At 35.2% G+C, this 16,021-nt stretch overlaps 1 protein-coding gene across 5 annotated transcripts; it reads left to right on the top strand.

Moving 5' to 3' along the window:
* EMB2813 (DNA primase, large subunit family) lies at positions 1 to 15,752 on the top strand. Of its 5 annotated transcripts, none has more exons than XM_068620386.2 (20): positions 1 to 278; positions 612 to 673; positions 787 to 890; positions 1,198 to 1,279; positions 1,361 to 1,420; positions 1,571 to 1,628; positions 2,016 to 2,035; positions 2,999 to 3,082; positions 3,175 to 3,239; positions 3,352 to 3,400; positions 3,475 to 3,522; positions 3,614 to 3,703; positions 3,845 to 3,904; positions 4,481 to 4,540; positions 4,847 to 4,921; positions 5,020 to 5,105; positions 13,618 to 13,711; positions 13,787 to 13,894; positions 14,949 to 15,011; positions 15,281 to 15,752. In XM_068620386.2, the coding sequence occupies exons 1-19, from the start codon at positions 128 to 130 to the stop codon at positions 14,964 to 14,966; spliced, it is 1,374 nt and encodes a 457-aa protein (XP_068476487.1). In that variant the 5' UTR covers positions 1 to 127; the 3' UTR covers positions 14,967 to 15,011; positions 15,281 to 15,752. The 5 variants fall into 5 exon arrangements, 3 of the variants coding, with proteins under 3 accessions (XP_068476487.1, XP_068476486.1, XP_090154752.1); XM_068620385.2 differs by having other exon boundaries at positions 14 to 278; positions 14,946 to 15,011; XR_016518656.1 differs by having other exon boundaries at positions 21 to 278; positions 3,352 to 3,390.
* Positions 15,753 to 16,021: the final 269 nt, after the last annotated feature.

The following is a 16,021-nucleotide window of genomic DNA, read 5'->3' on the forward strand; positions in this document are numbered from 1 at the left end:
GTAGTTTCCCGCCATTTTGTACCCAGGGCCAAATTATTTGGCGCGGATTCAGAACCTGAGAAACAACTCCAACTCTCACTTTACACTCTCGCCGATTGGGACTCACGTATAGAGAAGAAAGAAAGCCATGGAAATCGTTCGTCCTCAGAGTCGCAGGAACTTCTTGTCTTCCTCTAACGACGCCGTTTCTGTTCCCACCATTCCCCTCTATCGCTCTGCTCCCTCACTCGAAGTTAGGCTCGAGGAGTTCGAGTCCTTCGCCATCGACCGCCTCCGAGGTCTGTTTTCTTCATCTCCCTGCTTTTATAGTCTGCGGATTCTTCCAAATTGAGAGATCTGATTCAAATTCCCTCGCTGTTCGTGCCTAGGGTTTTGATTATCTACTCTGTTTATAACTCTGTCTGCTGCTCAATATATGCATATGATTATTGATTTAAAAAATGAGTATATTGTTGAAGTCGATATCCGAAATCTGCAAGCGATTTGTGTGTTTTTTAAATATGTTGAATTATTGTCGGAATCGTGAGTATGTTTGTTGTTCCACTTCCGGTGTGGCGGACATTTTGCAAGTTTTGTGGTTCTGTTTTGATGGATAGTATTTCTTGTTGCAGTTCTCAAGGGGATTTCAGATGGTATGTCGCGGGGGAAAAAACCGGAAGAAATGGAAAATTTGGTAAATAAATGTATTTTCGAATTTTGATTTGTCGGTCTCTCTCTTATGCTTGACCAAAAAAAAAAATAATGCTGTGTGGTGGACTGTTTCCATGTGAGCCACCTCTTGTACAGGTAAAGGACCTGTGGAAAGTGAATATGAGACACCAACACGCATCTGATGTTCTGAACAAGGATATTATATCTCATTTTGTTCTCCGTCTTGTGTATTGCAGAACGTAAGAGATCCTCTTTTTTGTGCATTTCTATTTTGCAATGGAAAAGAGTCCTTAAGTTTTACCTTGTCAAAATAAACGGAAGGTTACTACAAATTGAATAAATTGGTAATGACGATTGTTTAAGACCATTGACATCAATTACATGTATTGATCATATTTTAGATTTGTGTATTAATTTTGAATGATGCTTTGCTCATATCAAGGCAAGGAACATAGGTCTTTTAAAAGATGCCATAAGAAATCCTAATTATATTTCTAAATTGTTCTTCCTGTACTAAATTTCATAAATGCATGCATGTATTCCCAGGGAGGACTTGAGGAAATGGTTTCTTTCCATGGAATCTTCACTCTTCCGCCACCGATTTCGTGTTCTGAATGCTGAAGCTCAGGTAAAATCTTTCTGTTCTATATTGCTTTTGAATTTCTAGTTAAGTACATATTAATCATATACTATGTTTGTGAGTGCACAGAGGGCAGTCATGGAAGAATTTAACCTTCCTTACAGGGCCGTTAGCAATGTGGAATTTGAGGTAGTCACATGCCATTAGTTTTATTGGTTTTCTCTTGTCTCTTGATTCTAAATTTTACCATGAAGTTGATTTATGCAAAATCTAATTTAGTTCCGAGGCTCAGATACATCTTAGTACCTTATAAAAAAACTCATTTTTTATTATTTTCAGAGCATAAAGGAGAAATTGGGACAAGTTGCACGCTCTATGGGTCAGCCTGCACCCACTGGTAGGAGCATATTGCTTATTTTTGTCAATGGCCGTTTACCATGTTGGTAGATATGATTTGCATGCACCATGCTGGAGCTTGTTAAATTAATAGGAATATAACCAGTCGGTCATACCTAAGATCTAAGGCATATTTTTTCCTTCCTATTTTAGGATTTCTTTAGCACGTAAATCCACTACAGAGATAGCATTTGAATGGGATAATTTCTGAAAAGAGATATCTAGGATTTTTAAGTGGTATATTTGCACTTTTGTTTTGCAAGAAAAAGAAAAAAATCGACACATTTTGAATTTATTGCCCTTCAAGTTTTATTTCCTTATTTTATTACTTTTTTCAAGTCTAATGAGCTTATGTTTTGCTCTGCTCCGTTTACTTTCTTTTTTGCAGCTGATGCTATCTTCTACAGGGTATGTCTTATATCTTTTATTTCCTACTTATGTCTTGCAAATGAAGATATCCAATGACTGGGTGACATGCAGTTCTGCTCTAATATTAACTCGACTGTTTTAAGTATTTCTTATCCTTCTCTGTAGAAAATAGGTTCTCTTAATAAAACTATTGAATTCTACTGATTCCTTTTTGTTCACATAAAGGAAAAAGAAAGCAGTTTACATGTTAAAAAATATTTTAATCTATCAATTTTTTTAGGAAATAGTGATTAGTTATTCTTTTGTCTTTTTTATTTTGAAAGCTTGTTTTTCGGTGTGAGTGAGGGAGTGAGAAACACAGAGAGGTCTTCTCTCAGCACCTCAAATTGAGTTCTTTTGGGATGATACAGTTAGTGAAGATTTTGTGAAAGATAGACCTTGCTATTTTGACTACTCAAAGTCCCTTCATTATTCTTTGAAAGTTTAAGATATTTTTCCCTTTCTTTTCCATTGCAGCTTGGAACAAACTCCTGTTCCATTTTCGTATGTAGGCACAGTAATTATAGACATCATCTAACCCATTTAGAACTTCTTTATATTGACATTTTAGACCCTTCATGCCGAAAGAGTTACAATTTTTGTTACTAATAGTTTTTCTCAGGAAGTGGTTGTTTTCCTTGAAGCTTATTTTTGTAATATAATGCTCAAAGCTTGTTTGTGAGTGGAATGAGAGTATATCTTGTGATTGCATCTGTCATATTGATAGATAAGATTGATTAATCTTGTTGAAGAAACCTCTTTAAAAAAAGTACATGCGTAGAAATTTTAGAAAGTGGGCATTCTTATGCTCCTGACTTTCATGTTGCATCACGTATTTGTGTTAACTAACTTAGCTACCAACTTTCTAACAGAGTAAGGACTCACAAAAATTTTGACTGCTAGCATTCTTCATTAGTTTTTGGGTTACAACATTTCTATATATTTCCGGTCATTCCATTATAGGTTCCGTTTGAAGAAGTTCCAGAGCTTGTGGCTGGGCGGAAAGTATTAATTAGTCAAGGATATGCATATGTTGCAATGAATCAGGTTGACTAGTGTAATTACTTATTAGTTCTTGTTTTGATCATAGTATTCGTAATAGTAAATCATATTTATGTTTCAATTTTGCTTCTTCCTAGATTGTTTCACTTATAGCCACACTATTCCGCAGTCAGTTATCAAAGACACTCGTCCTTACAAACAGGTTTCATTGGTCATTTGGGTCTCATTAACTTTTCTCATGTATTCTCAATTTTCTTTCTTTAAATGCAATGTTGGGATTAAAGTTTCTTAAAGTTTTCATGTAATTGTTGTAGAAAATGGACATCTTCAATTAGAGAACAAGAGAAACATAGGTTGACTCCTGTAAGTGTGGTTTTCGTATATCAATAGATCCTTTCTTTGTTATAAAGCTTGACTAGCTTTCTATGTAATTGTAGATTGTGGAAGCCCTGTGCTCAAGTTATCTGGGTCCTGACTATTCTCAGGTAATTCAAGCGGTATATTAATTCAATAATTTCTGTTAGGTATTTATGTGATGTTGGATTGACAAGTTCACTGTGGTTGGAACCTTTGCAGTCAAGAGAATATGCTGATATATCACTAAAGGACATTGATCAAGTTGCCAAGAACTCATTTCCTTTGTGCATGCGTCACCTATTTGATAAGGTTAGATATTGAAACAAATTATGCTCATGTCTTTCTTTCCTCTTGATTCATATGCTCTTATCTCTTTCGTACTGAGTTGACTCCTTGTATTGTTTTTCAGTTCTATCTCACATGTCCTGATTTATATGACTTTTAATGCAGCTGAAAGAGGATCATCATTTAAAGCATGGAGGGAGGATGCAACTAGGCCTCTTTCTCAAGGTTTCTTTTGTTTACCATCTGGGCATAATAAAACAAAATACTCTACGGAGTCTAGATGATTATAAGTTTGAGGTGTTAAATGAGGATTCACCCTTCACATGTTTCTTTACACATGGGTTGGGGAAAGGAAAATGACTGGCTGGAATTATCTTGAGAGCTTAAGTTACTTTCTTGAGTTTCAAGTTAATTAGCTACATATACAAATGGAACAATGTACAGCACCTTTTGTTGAAAATTGAAATTTTTGCTTTTATATGGTACCGACGGAGCCTGAGAATTTGGTCAGTTTCCCACACTTTGATTCATTTCAATTGGGTAACTTGGAACAATTCTCTGCTTTGAAGAACACAGGTTATGGTTGGTGATTATGATTGGTTCAAAACATTGGTGCTTATTTGTAGCATTGTCAAAAGTAATTCAATGTTCATTCTGATTTTTTATGGGAATATGCTTGACTAATGGAGAAAATCATTTAGACATCCTAATCCATTTATTTCTTGATTACTGCTTATCTGTTTTCCCTATTTGTCTTCTTTGTTCTCTGATCTGTTGTTCTTTTTTCGACAATGTAAGCAGGGTGTTGGGTTGAATCTGGAGGATGCACTTGCGTTTTGGAGGGCAGAGTTCTCTAAAAAGGTATGTGCAATTCTAATATGCTATCTGTTAGGAAAGTGACAATTCCTTCAGACTTTTGAAATTAAATATGTGAACTTTTTTCAGTTATATGAATGGCGAATTAAAATGACAACAGTTTTAGAGTTAGCTAATTTTTGCACATTATTTCATAACACTTTTAAATCATTCCGAATTTGTATACCTGCATTCAATGTATTCCATATCTCTGTAAACATCTAGGTATATATAGACTTCTAATAAGTATTTCATAAACATTTTCTTTTCATTAAATTACATTAACTAATCAAATGTAAGATCCCATTGTAGGTTGGTTTGGAGAAGTTTGAAAAACAATACGCTTACAGCATACGTCATAATTATGGAAAAGAAGGGAAGAGAACTGTAAGTTTTGAACTTTCCTACTGTTTTTTGTGATATTTCAATTACGTAGTTGGTGTTAGCTTGCATTTGCAACTAGTAATATTTTTATGATGCTGCAGGATTATACTCCTTATTCTTGTTCAAAGATTATCTCTTCGACTCCTGGAACGGGAGATCATCATGGTTGCCCCTATCGACATTTCAGGTCGCTCTTAATATTTGTGTGTTAATAGGATGGTTTAGGTTTGGTACAAGTTTTTCCTTTTAAAAACAATGATATTTTAATGAAATTATGATGGGAAACCTGGCAGATCCTCGGTCCAGAAATCAGCCTAGCCCATCTGGCAGAAGTACACTAGAAGTAGGAAATGGCAGAAGGAACTGCTGGGTGGTATAAATAGATAATAACCAGTATTAATCCTGTCGTAGGAGTATAGTCATAGAGGGAAACTGCCTGATGGCCGTTATTCATAGAGATGAACTGGTAGCAGTTATATTTTAGGATAATAACTAATAATTAAGTTAAGGCACGTAATCAGAAAATTGTATAATTCTTTGCAATTTGTGATTGATCACATTTAGGAGGCTTTTTGTCTTTCGGGTTGCAACTTGCAAGGGCAACTTTAGCTATATATAAGAAACAAATACTTGATTCATATAAAAGAAGTTTAGTTCGTTAATTTTAATTAATATGCCATAAGTTTAAATTGTATAAAAAACATGCTCAAAAAATTAAATGGTTCAAGTCTTGGTTATATTTAGTGACACTTTCGTAATAAATATTTTTTTCATCCAATGAGTGTGGCTTGTATTGCTAATAACCTAATAACTACATTCATTTTGAAAAATGAATGTATATTTGGTGAGAATGTAGACCAATAATGTGAGAATTTTTTTAATTGATCATACACCTGAGGATGTTCGGGTTCAATTAGCTATAGTGCATTTAGAAGGCTGTGCTCTACAAAGGCACACTGCCTCGGCCAAATTGTTCTATGCTGTCGTGGATGGCTTATAGCAATTTAATTAGAAAGATTTGATGTTGTGTGTGTGGGGATCCTATGTTGGACTTGATGAAGCTCCGACAAACTAAGTGTGTCGATGAGTATAATGAAGAATTCAATGCTATTATTAATTGCCTGAACCTCTTCGAGCAGTATGCCTTAACTTGTTTTCTTGGTGGCTTAAAGAAGGATATACAAATGCTGGTGCATTTGTTTGAACCCACTATGGTACAAAAGGCATTCATGTTAGCAAGAATGTATGAAGCAGCTAGCACATCAACTTCTGCAGAACCTTCATTGAAATTCAACAATAAAGGCATCTTAGGCCCTGAACTAGTTGCTACTAGAAAAATCGGGGTATGCCTAAAATCTCCAAAACAACTAAAACTGCTTTTCGCTCAACAAGAACGTTGACACCAGCATATATGAATGAAAGATACAAGGGTGTTTGGTACTTTTGTGGTCAACCATACACTTCGGAGCATAATTTGACACACGAAATTACAGGTTCATGTTTTAGAAGCTATAGACAATGAGGATTGTGATGAAATTACAACAACCGAAACCCATGTACAAGAGCCTTAGATTTCGGTCAGTGCCCTCACAAGCGTCGCCAATTTTAGAACAATGTGGGTCATTGGTTATTGTTCCAAACATCCCTTACATATTTTGTTAGATAGTGGTAGAACTCATAATTTCTTGGATATTCAAATAGTCAAGAAGTTTGGCGGTAGAAATGAGGAAAGAGAGCCACTAATGGTAACAAGATTACAATGAACTCTATGTTAAATTTTTTTTCTTAGAATATACAACAAACAATGTCTACTTTTGCTATAATTTTGATTACTCTGGGTTGCTACGACCTAGTTTTAAGTGTGGAATGGTAGGTCACATTGGGTGATGCTGGAGATCCCACATCGACTAAGAATACGACTGAATTATAATATTTAAGTGGGGTGTAGTTCTCATCTTATAAAGTTTTATGAGATTGAGTTAAACTTAAACTCACTTTTTAATATGGTATTAAAGTCTATCCTATCAATATTTGTTGGATCTATTGTTTCACTTGTTATCGGGTTGTTCATTTTTCTATGTTGTAGTTGTGTGACAACAAGGAAGGGTTACACTCTCTTGTGGTCCAACTGGATTAACCACAACTTCTGTTGGTGATATAAGATTTGTTTGAAGAGTTTTGCTGATACTTTTTAGGATCCCAATGAGTTACCACCTTTCATACCCAATCATGATCATTGAATTCCTTTGATTCAAGCTGTAAACTCGATCAACAAAAGACCATATGCTTATACGCTAAATCTCAAAGGGATGTTATAAATAAATTGGTGTAGGATTATCTTAAAACTAGGGTAATTTAAAACAAGAATAGTCTTTAGGCTAGTTCGGTTGTGCTGGTGGAAAAAAACATATGGAATTTGGCAATTGTGTGTGGACTATAGGGAACATAACAAGAATACAGTCAAGAACAAGTTTCCTATTCCTCTTATGGATAATCTTCTAGATGAGTTGCAAGGATCCTCAATCCTTTTGAAGATAAACGTAAGAGCTAGTTACAATGAGGTGTGAATGAATCTTGATGATGAACAAAAACGGGCTTTTAAAACTCATGGGGGTCATGATGAATATGTGATGGTGCCCTTTGGTCTCATAAATGCACCAACTACATTCCAAGGATTGATGAACTCAATCTTTCAACTCTAGAGGAAATTTCTTTTGGTATTCTTTGATGACATTCTCATTTGTAGTGCCAATATAGAAGATCACGTGGTTCATCTCAGAAAAGTCTTTCACACCGTCAGATGTAATTCATTATTTGCTAAGAAAATTGAGTGTTTCTTTGCTTTGGATAGGGTTGAATACTTGGGGCATTTCATCTTTATAGGCATTTCTACGGATCCCCGCAAGATAGAAGCTATGAGGAACTGTCTAATACCATCAAACAACTATAAGGATTTTTGGGATTGCAGGTTTGTGAAAGGTTTAGGCTGGATTGCTAAACCTCTTATTGATCTTTTTAAGAAAAGACAATTTTTTATGGACTCAATCTAGCTACTGAGTCCTTTCGGCATTTGAAAGAAGTTGAGTTAGGCTCCATTTTTGGCTAGATTTTTCAAAGTTGTTCATAGTTGAAGTAGATGCTTTGGGTTTTGGTATTGGTGCGGTGTTAATGTCGGAGCACCATCCGATTGCTTCTATTAGCAGGATGTTAAACCAACAACAACAATCTTTATCCTCTTATAAGAAGGGACTTCTTGCCCTAGTTTTTGCAATTCAGAGGTAGAGACATTACTTGTTGCCTGCCCATTTTGTGGCAAGAATTACACTTTTCACCTACAGGAATGGGAGGTTATTCGGGTATAAATGCCACTATGCAGAGGGTCAAGGCTGTGGTGTATTGGAGGGGTATGAGAAAGGATGTTAAACATTTTATTTTGCAGTGTGCTGTATGCCAGCGCAGCAAAATGATACTTCAGCTTCTCCTAAGTTGTTGCAACCCCTTCTTATTTCAAACCAAATATGGCAACATATTACAATGGATTTTGTTGAGGGATTACCTAAGTCTTGTGGAAAGTAGGTTGTATTTGTAATTGTAGACAGGTTAAGTAAGACTTCTCACTGTATGGCCTTCTTACCCTTATGCAGCTAAGGATGTGACACAATCATTTATGGATAATGTCTCTTTGCACGGGTTTTCTAATACTATCACTAGTGACTGTGAAGTCTTTGTTAGCAGGCATGAATTTGTGGCCTATCAGGGAGTTCAAGTACAACTATCTTCAAGTTAGCATACACAAACAAATGGGCAATCTGAAGTTGTGAATAGGTGCTTGGAAACCTATTTGAGTTGCTTGTGTTGAGTTTCACCTAAACAATGGAGTAAGTGGCTTCCCTAAGCTGAATGGTAGCATAATACTACTTCCTATACAACAGTTAATACCATCCTTATGAGATTGTATACGGCCAACCACCCCCTATATACCTCCCATATCTTCCAAGGAAGTCTAAAATTGAATTAGTGGACGAAAGTTTCATGAAAAGGGAGATGATGAAGCTTCTGAAATTCCATTTAAAGAGGGCTCAAAAAACGAATGAAGCAAACTACGAATAAACACAAAAAGGACAAATATTATCAAATAGATGATATAGTTGTTAAACTATATCTCTATAAACAGATTTTGGTGGCTCAAAGACCAAATATGAAGTGTCGTCCTAGGTTCTTTGGCCCCTACAAAATTGTGGATCGTGTGGGAACAATTGCTTATAAGTTGGAGCTTCCACCTCAGTCGTGAGTGCTGTTGTCTTCCAGCGAGCTTCCTTATGCAACTGATGATATATTAAGGGAAAATAAACTGGGGTTATTTTGGATAAAATGACAGTGAAGAAAAAGGGAATCATAGTCACAAAGATGCTTATCAAATGGAAACACTAGGTGCTTGAAGATGTTCCATGGGAATTTTACTATGATTTGAAGAAAAAGTTCCCATTTTTTAATCCTTGAGGACAAGGATGCTTCCTAGGGCAGGACATTGATATGAAACTACTATATATGTTTTAACTAGGCTAACTACTAGTTCTTGCTATTATGTGAATATAGTAATGAAAAACTATAAACTCTTCTGTACCTCTATTCTTACCTCAATCAATTGTGGAACCTACCTGTACGATTTCGTTTTCATTATGATTCTTTGTGTGAATAGGGTATTTAGAACTTACATTGCTTGCATTTGGTATTTGAGTATGGAAGTCTTCTAAGTATGTGGGTGGTCGTCGTGGTCTACTGGACCGTCTAGGTGGTGCATCAGGTATGGTTTGAATAAGAGAATCATCCTCACGTGGAGTAGTATCCTCATGTGGAGAAATATCCTCACGTGGAGCAGTGTCCTCAGGTGTAGTATTTGCAGATTCAAAAGTAAGATCATAATTGATATCATAATTTGAAGGTATAGGTAAAGACAAACTCTTGGGATTGTCATTTTTATCATTTTTCGACATGTAGGGAAAATGATTTTCGTAAAAGATGATGTGCCTTGAGATCTCAATACAATGATATTTTAGATTTAAGAAAATATATCCCTTTGTATGAGTAAGGAATCCAAGAAAAGTGCCATGCACATACCTATCTTCTAACTTTTTTCTATGTGCAGTAAGTGTACTAGAGTAACAAAGACATCCAAAAACACGTAAATTGGATGTCACAAGGTTTACCATGTAGTTTCTCATATGGGGCAATGTTTTGCAACAACGGAGTAGGAGTACAGTTAATAAGGTAAGTAGCATGTTGAACAGCAAAATCCCAAAAAAGAGAAGGTAAATGAGCTTGAAAAATTAAAGCATGAGTGATATTTAAAAGGTGTTGGTGTTTGCGTTCAACTATGCCATTTTGTTCGGGTGTTTCAATACATGTTGTTTGATGAATCATACCTTTGGAAGAAAAGAAATCTTTCATAGAAAATTCAGGGCCATTGTCCGTACGAATGATTTTAGCAGTAGTATGAAAATGATTTTCAATATAGGCAATAAAACTAACAATCTTTTGTATAACTTCAGATTTTGCATGTAAGAGAAAAGTCCAAGTATAATGAGAAAAGTCATTTACAACAGTAAAAAAATATTTGAAACCTTGCATAGAATTTATAGAACAAGGATCCCAAATGTCCATGTGTATAAGATCAAACACAACTGTAGTTTTTGAAGTGCTTAAAGTAAAAGGGAGTTTCTTTTGTTTGACACGATTGCAAATATCACACGAATGTATTTTTCCAAAAGAAATAAAAGGATATTGAGTTCTCAACACACGTAATCTTTCATCAGAAAGATGTCCCAGTCTATAGTGCCACAAATTAAAGTCCTTAGCAATGTAATGAATAGAAGGAACAATATTAAGCATGGCAGAAAAAAGAAAAATGGCAGAATTAAACATGTACAAGCCAGCTTTTGCACTAACTAAACCAATCTTCTCGAGTTAGGCTGTCTTGTATAATAGAGTGGGTAGAGAAAAAGATCAAATGGCAGTTCAGATGTAGACAAAGTTTGGAAGTAGAAATCAAATTGAAAGAAAATTGAGGTACATACAAAACATCTTGAAGAAAAAACTTTTTATTGAAAATGACAATTCTAGAATATTCAGCATACACATGATTTCCATTAGGTAAATTAATGAGAATAGGTTTGATTTTCCTATAAGCAGTGAAAGCTGATAAAACAGTGCATGCATGATCTGTTGCTCCAGAATCAAGAATCCAAAAAATTTCAGTTTTAATTGCAGAATTTAAAATGGTATTACTCGTTGAAGACTGCTTAAGAGCTTTGTGATTTGGAACTGCAGAGAAGGATCCCACTTGGTTTATTTGGGCAACACCACTGTTGCCATTTTGTTTGAACATCTCAGATAAAATTTGATACTGTTGAGCTGTAAAAGGATTATCTTTGTGTTCCTGTTCTTTTGAACAATGCTCAGAAAAACTATCATCTGCATCAACAATCATATTATGAGCTTGGTTATTTTGACCATCATCATAAAACCTATATCCAGTGGGATAACCATGTTTCTTGTAGCAAGAATCAATGGTATGACCACTTCTATTACAATAGGTACACTGCTTTCTATTTCCACTATTTTTGAGGGTTCTATTATCTTGATTGGGAAAACCAATTTTTCTAAAACATGCACTCTCAGAATGTCCAGATTTACCACAGAAGGTACAAATAGGAGAAGAATTCACATGTTTAGTGTTAGCAATATTGATATTAGAAATAGGATGACTGCTAGCTAATTCTTGTTGAACCACAAGGGAGAAGATTTTCGTTATAGAAGGAACAAGATGCATAAACAAGACATGGGATCGGATGTTGTGATATTGATCTTTCAAACCCCTAAGGAACTGCATACTGGGTCCTCATATTTTCTTTGACATATGACAAAAGCAACAATGTATCTTGATGAACACATAGAGGATTAGGCTTAAAATTGTCTAATTCATCCTAAATAATCCTCAACTTAGTAAAATAATTTGTTATGGATCGGTCACCTTGATTTAAAGAAGCAGCTTCAAATTGTAAATCAGAAACCCTAGACAAATTACCTGAGAATACCTAACTTTCAAATCATTCCAAATATCCAGTGCTTTTTCCATCCATACTATACTTTGTCTAATGGGTATAGAGACAGAGTGAATTAACCAAGAAGCTACCATGTTACATCTCTACCAGGAAGGGTAAGAAGAGTGATCCTTTGCTGGACAAGGATGCGTTCCGTGAACCAATTCTATTTTGTTTTTTCGCTCAAAGGCGTAAAAAAGGAATGACTCCAGGAATGGTAATTTGATGGTTCTAGCAGCGGCAACACCAACGATGTGGCAGGATTTTTGCTAGGATGTAAGTACAGGAACTTCCGGTTGATGGGGTCGACTGTTCTGTTTGAGTGGAGGAGGAAGAGGTCTTATTTTGTTCTTCCCCCTTATTTGTAAAGGGAAACAATAAGAAAAAAAGAAAAACCAGAAAAGCAAGAATTGAAGACAAATTGAGAAATAAAATGGAAAAGGAAAAAAGATTGAAACAAGAAAAAACAGAGTCACGCAGCAGAGCTCTTCAAAAGCTCTGATACCATAACACGATTAATACAAAACTGAGATGAAGATGCGCCTTACGGGAGATGGTAGAAAGTGTTGTAGAAGCCCTGTGTAGAAGACAAAAGAACTTGCACTTTGGAGCAAATGAGGCACTTCAATTCTAACATCGTAAAAGAAAACAAAAAGAATAGAAAAGGGACTTGATGAACCCTAAGTGTGAAGAAGCGTAGAAAGAACGATAACTGGTAAGAAAGAAAAGGAAAAATATTATTGACTTCAACGTATTGAGTAATTACAGGGGTATACTTATAAAACAGTAAACATGGGCCAAAGAAATAAACAGAAACTAACAACCCGTATAACAACCCAAACCAAATAACTACCCACTTTATCTGTGTGTTGGAGATCCCACATCGATTAGAGATTAGAGCATTTCATTATATATATAAGTGGGTGCCAACCTCACCTCATGAGCTGGTTTTATGGGTTGAGTTAGGTTTAAAGTCCATTTTGTAATATGGTATAAGAGCCATTTAAAGTCTATCCTAACGAGTGTTTGTTGGACCTATTGTGCCACTCGCTATCGGGTCGTTATCAGACTACTCATAATATGTTATTCCACGTACGAGTTGTCACTTTCGGTGTGTGTTGAGATTAGAGCATTTCATTGTATTTAAGTGGGTGTAAACCTCACCTCATGAGCCGATTTTATGGGGTTGAGTTAGACTTAAAGTTCACTTTGTAATAGTCAATGCTTTTAAATTCATTTATCGCTTACTTCACTGTGTTTTAGAAATAATGTGTTTCATGTGATATTATATGTACTTTGTAAATGTAATGATATTCTAGTTGTAAATCTAATGGTGGAATTTGAGCACATAAATCCCTATTCTTTGGCCATGCCCTATGATCTTGATTTACGATGAATAGGTGGAGGACGGGGGGGTTTGGGGTCGTGGGGTAGATTGCACCAGGGAGTAAGCTGCACATTAAATACAGTTGAAGGGGTTATAGTTTACTAGATTTTAATCATCATTGGAAATGTTTATTCGGTTCAGTCTCCTTTACAGTATTTTATTTTTGTTTGGACGTGACCTGATATTTAATTGACGCCATTTGAATTTAATAGCGAGGAGAATCTGAGAGCTGCTCTGGACCGAATGGGGGTAAACAGTCGAGCAATGGAAGATGTGCTAGATAAAGCGAGAAATAGACATTATCAGGTAGGCCTAAGCACAACCGACTGAACTTCAGTAGTCCATTTCAACCGTTTGATTATGTGGATGACCTTTATGCAGTTGGCGTGCACCTTGACATTTGAAGCTCTTCATGGCGTGCCGTGTGATGCAGGGATTAACCATCCAAATCAATACTTCAGTGACAGTAAAAAGATATTACAGTCAAAGGTTAGTTACAGTTTACAAATTGATACTTGTGATATACAGCTTTAATCACAATTACAAACAAGCTAGGTTTGTGAGATGGTGCAATGTCTTTATTAAGTACGTTGCTTTTTGCTACAATCGAGGCCACTAGTGTAATATGCTATATGCCTACTTGTGGCCCGTATTGTTATTTTAAATTTGTTTTATTATATGAATGTTAGTGAAAACATAACATCAATTAATCATCATGACGACAGTGAAAGAGTAATGCATTAATCTAAATTACAATTTACAAGCATATTCCATAATAAGCGATTAGTTTTGCGGAGCATAATATTCTGGAAAGATCACAAATCGCTTGTCCCACCGAATCTCTTGTGTTTAATGAAGAATGACAAGATTATATAGACAGAAGTACATGTAGCAATGTATTAGCAATCCAGATAGACCTGCGTTCTGGTTGAAAGGCAACTATTGAAGAGTGCGCATGACACATCGACTAGAGATAAAGTCAAATTATAGTATAGAAACGAGTGTAAATCTTATCTTACAAATTGATTTTATGAAGTTAAGTTAGATTTAAATTCTACTTTCTTAACCATTTATATTTTATTTTAGTTAAGTTTGTTGAGTCTTGTGTCACTTGTTATCGAATTCTCTCCTAGTCCCATTATCAAAACATTCAGTTCCGAGAGAGTGTTGGAAATTAGTTTTGTGAAGTTGAATTAGATTTAAATTTCAGTTTTTTATTAACAACATTTTTTCTTTTGTTCTTACTAAACCTGAAACCGTTGTTAAAATGGAAGGTTGTCAATGTTGGTGGATAAACACAATTTTTATGGTCCAAAGTTCTGCAATATCCCTTGGTTAGTCAAAGTTTCAATTGGTTTTGGAGTATGCTTATAATTCTCGCAGATCACAGTTCATACAACATGTATACAATAAGTAAATAATATCACTAACGTGATATCTACTCTTTGCTGACTTTGTGGACCTAAATGCCTTATAATCTGCTCCATGCTCCATGCTAACACACCTAACGTATTTTTTTCCATTGTTATACTTTTCAAAGCAGAAGGATTCTTCAACCTAGAGTATCTTGGTTAATGCAGAAGATTGGTGCAATGCCCCTTCTCAGGTTGACTTTTGAGCTTTGTCTTTTCCTTCCACGCACTTTTCTGTACCCTTTTTCTGTTTCCTTGTTTAAAAAGCTGAAAAAATATATTTTGTAAGACGAAATAATATATATTTCCATTTATTAAAATACATATGTCGATAAAATAACGAATATTGAGTTCTTTGAATCAAATACTGAGGTTTGTATTCCTCTATTTATAGCTACACTGTTATTGTTGTTATTTCAGATTCCTAAAATCTATAGTTGTGCACATTTTAAATTTCATGTAGGCGTTTAGTTGGTGCCTATACTCATGGACTTGCAGAGAGACAATGTGGTAAAATCTTTTGTGTATCTTCAATAGCAGTTCAACGGAAGGAAGGAGTTGGAATTCTAGTAATATATCATCCTGGAAGTCTGGTTGAAAGTTCTGCGCGATTAGATATTCTTTGTAGTATAATTTTCTTCTGTGTAGCCAAACGCTTGCATGTAGCCTGCCTCTGTTTAATTTAGTTACGTGTAACATTGTGTAGCTCAATTATGCCATTAAACTGTACAGTACAAAAGTGACACCAATGAATCATGGTGGAATAGCGAATCTGTAGGTAGGGGAACCATTCAAGAAAAGATAGCTGCAATCAGCATTTGATATGATGCCACTAATATTCGAACTTGTTAGGTACTAGATATAAAATGACTTGTATTATAGGTGTATTTAGTGCACAAGCATCCAATGAGTATGGATTTTTATGAATTCGAATAATATAGCTTTATTTTATTGAAAATTTAATGAGGAAAACTAATAATATTTGCTATTTGAATAAAATGTTTTCCCAACTGATACACGGATATTGATTGTTGAATATTAACGTTTGTATTTTAAATGTTTTTTATACAATAAATGTTTTTTGGATAAACGAGAAAAGTTCACTTTTGTATCTTCAAGTACCAAAGCTGAAAACAAATTCTGAAGTTATATCTGGATTGTTGCAAATTTGTGTAGGCTTGGAATTGTGCTAGTGAAAAGTTCA

This window comes from Phaseolus vulgaris, chromosome 2 (genome assembly GCF_051622355.1).
Source record: "Phaseolus vulgaris cultivar YP4 chromosome 2, ASM5162235v1, whole genome shotgun sequence".
Lineage (NCBI taxonomy): Eukaryota > Viridiplantae > Streptophyta > Magnoliopsida > Fabales > Fabaceae > Phaseolus > Phaseolus vulgaris.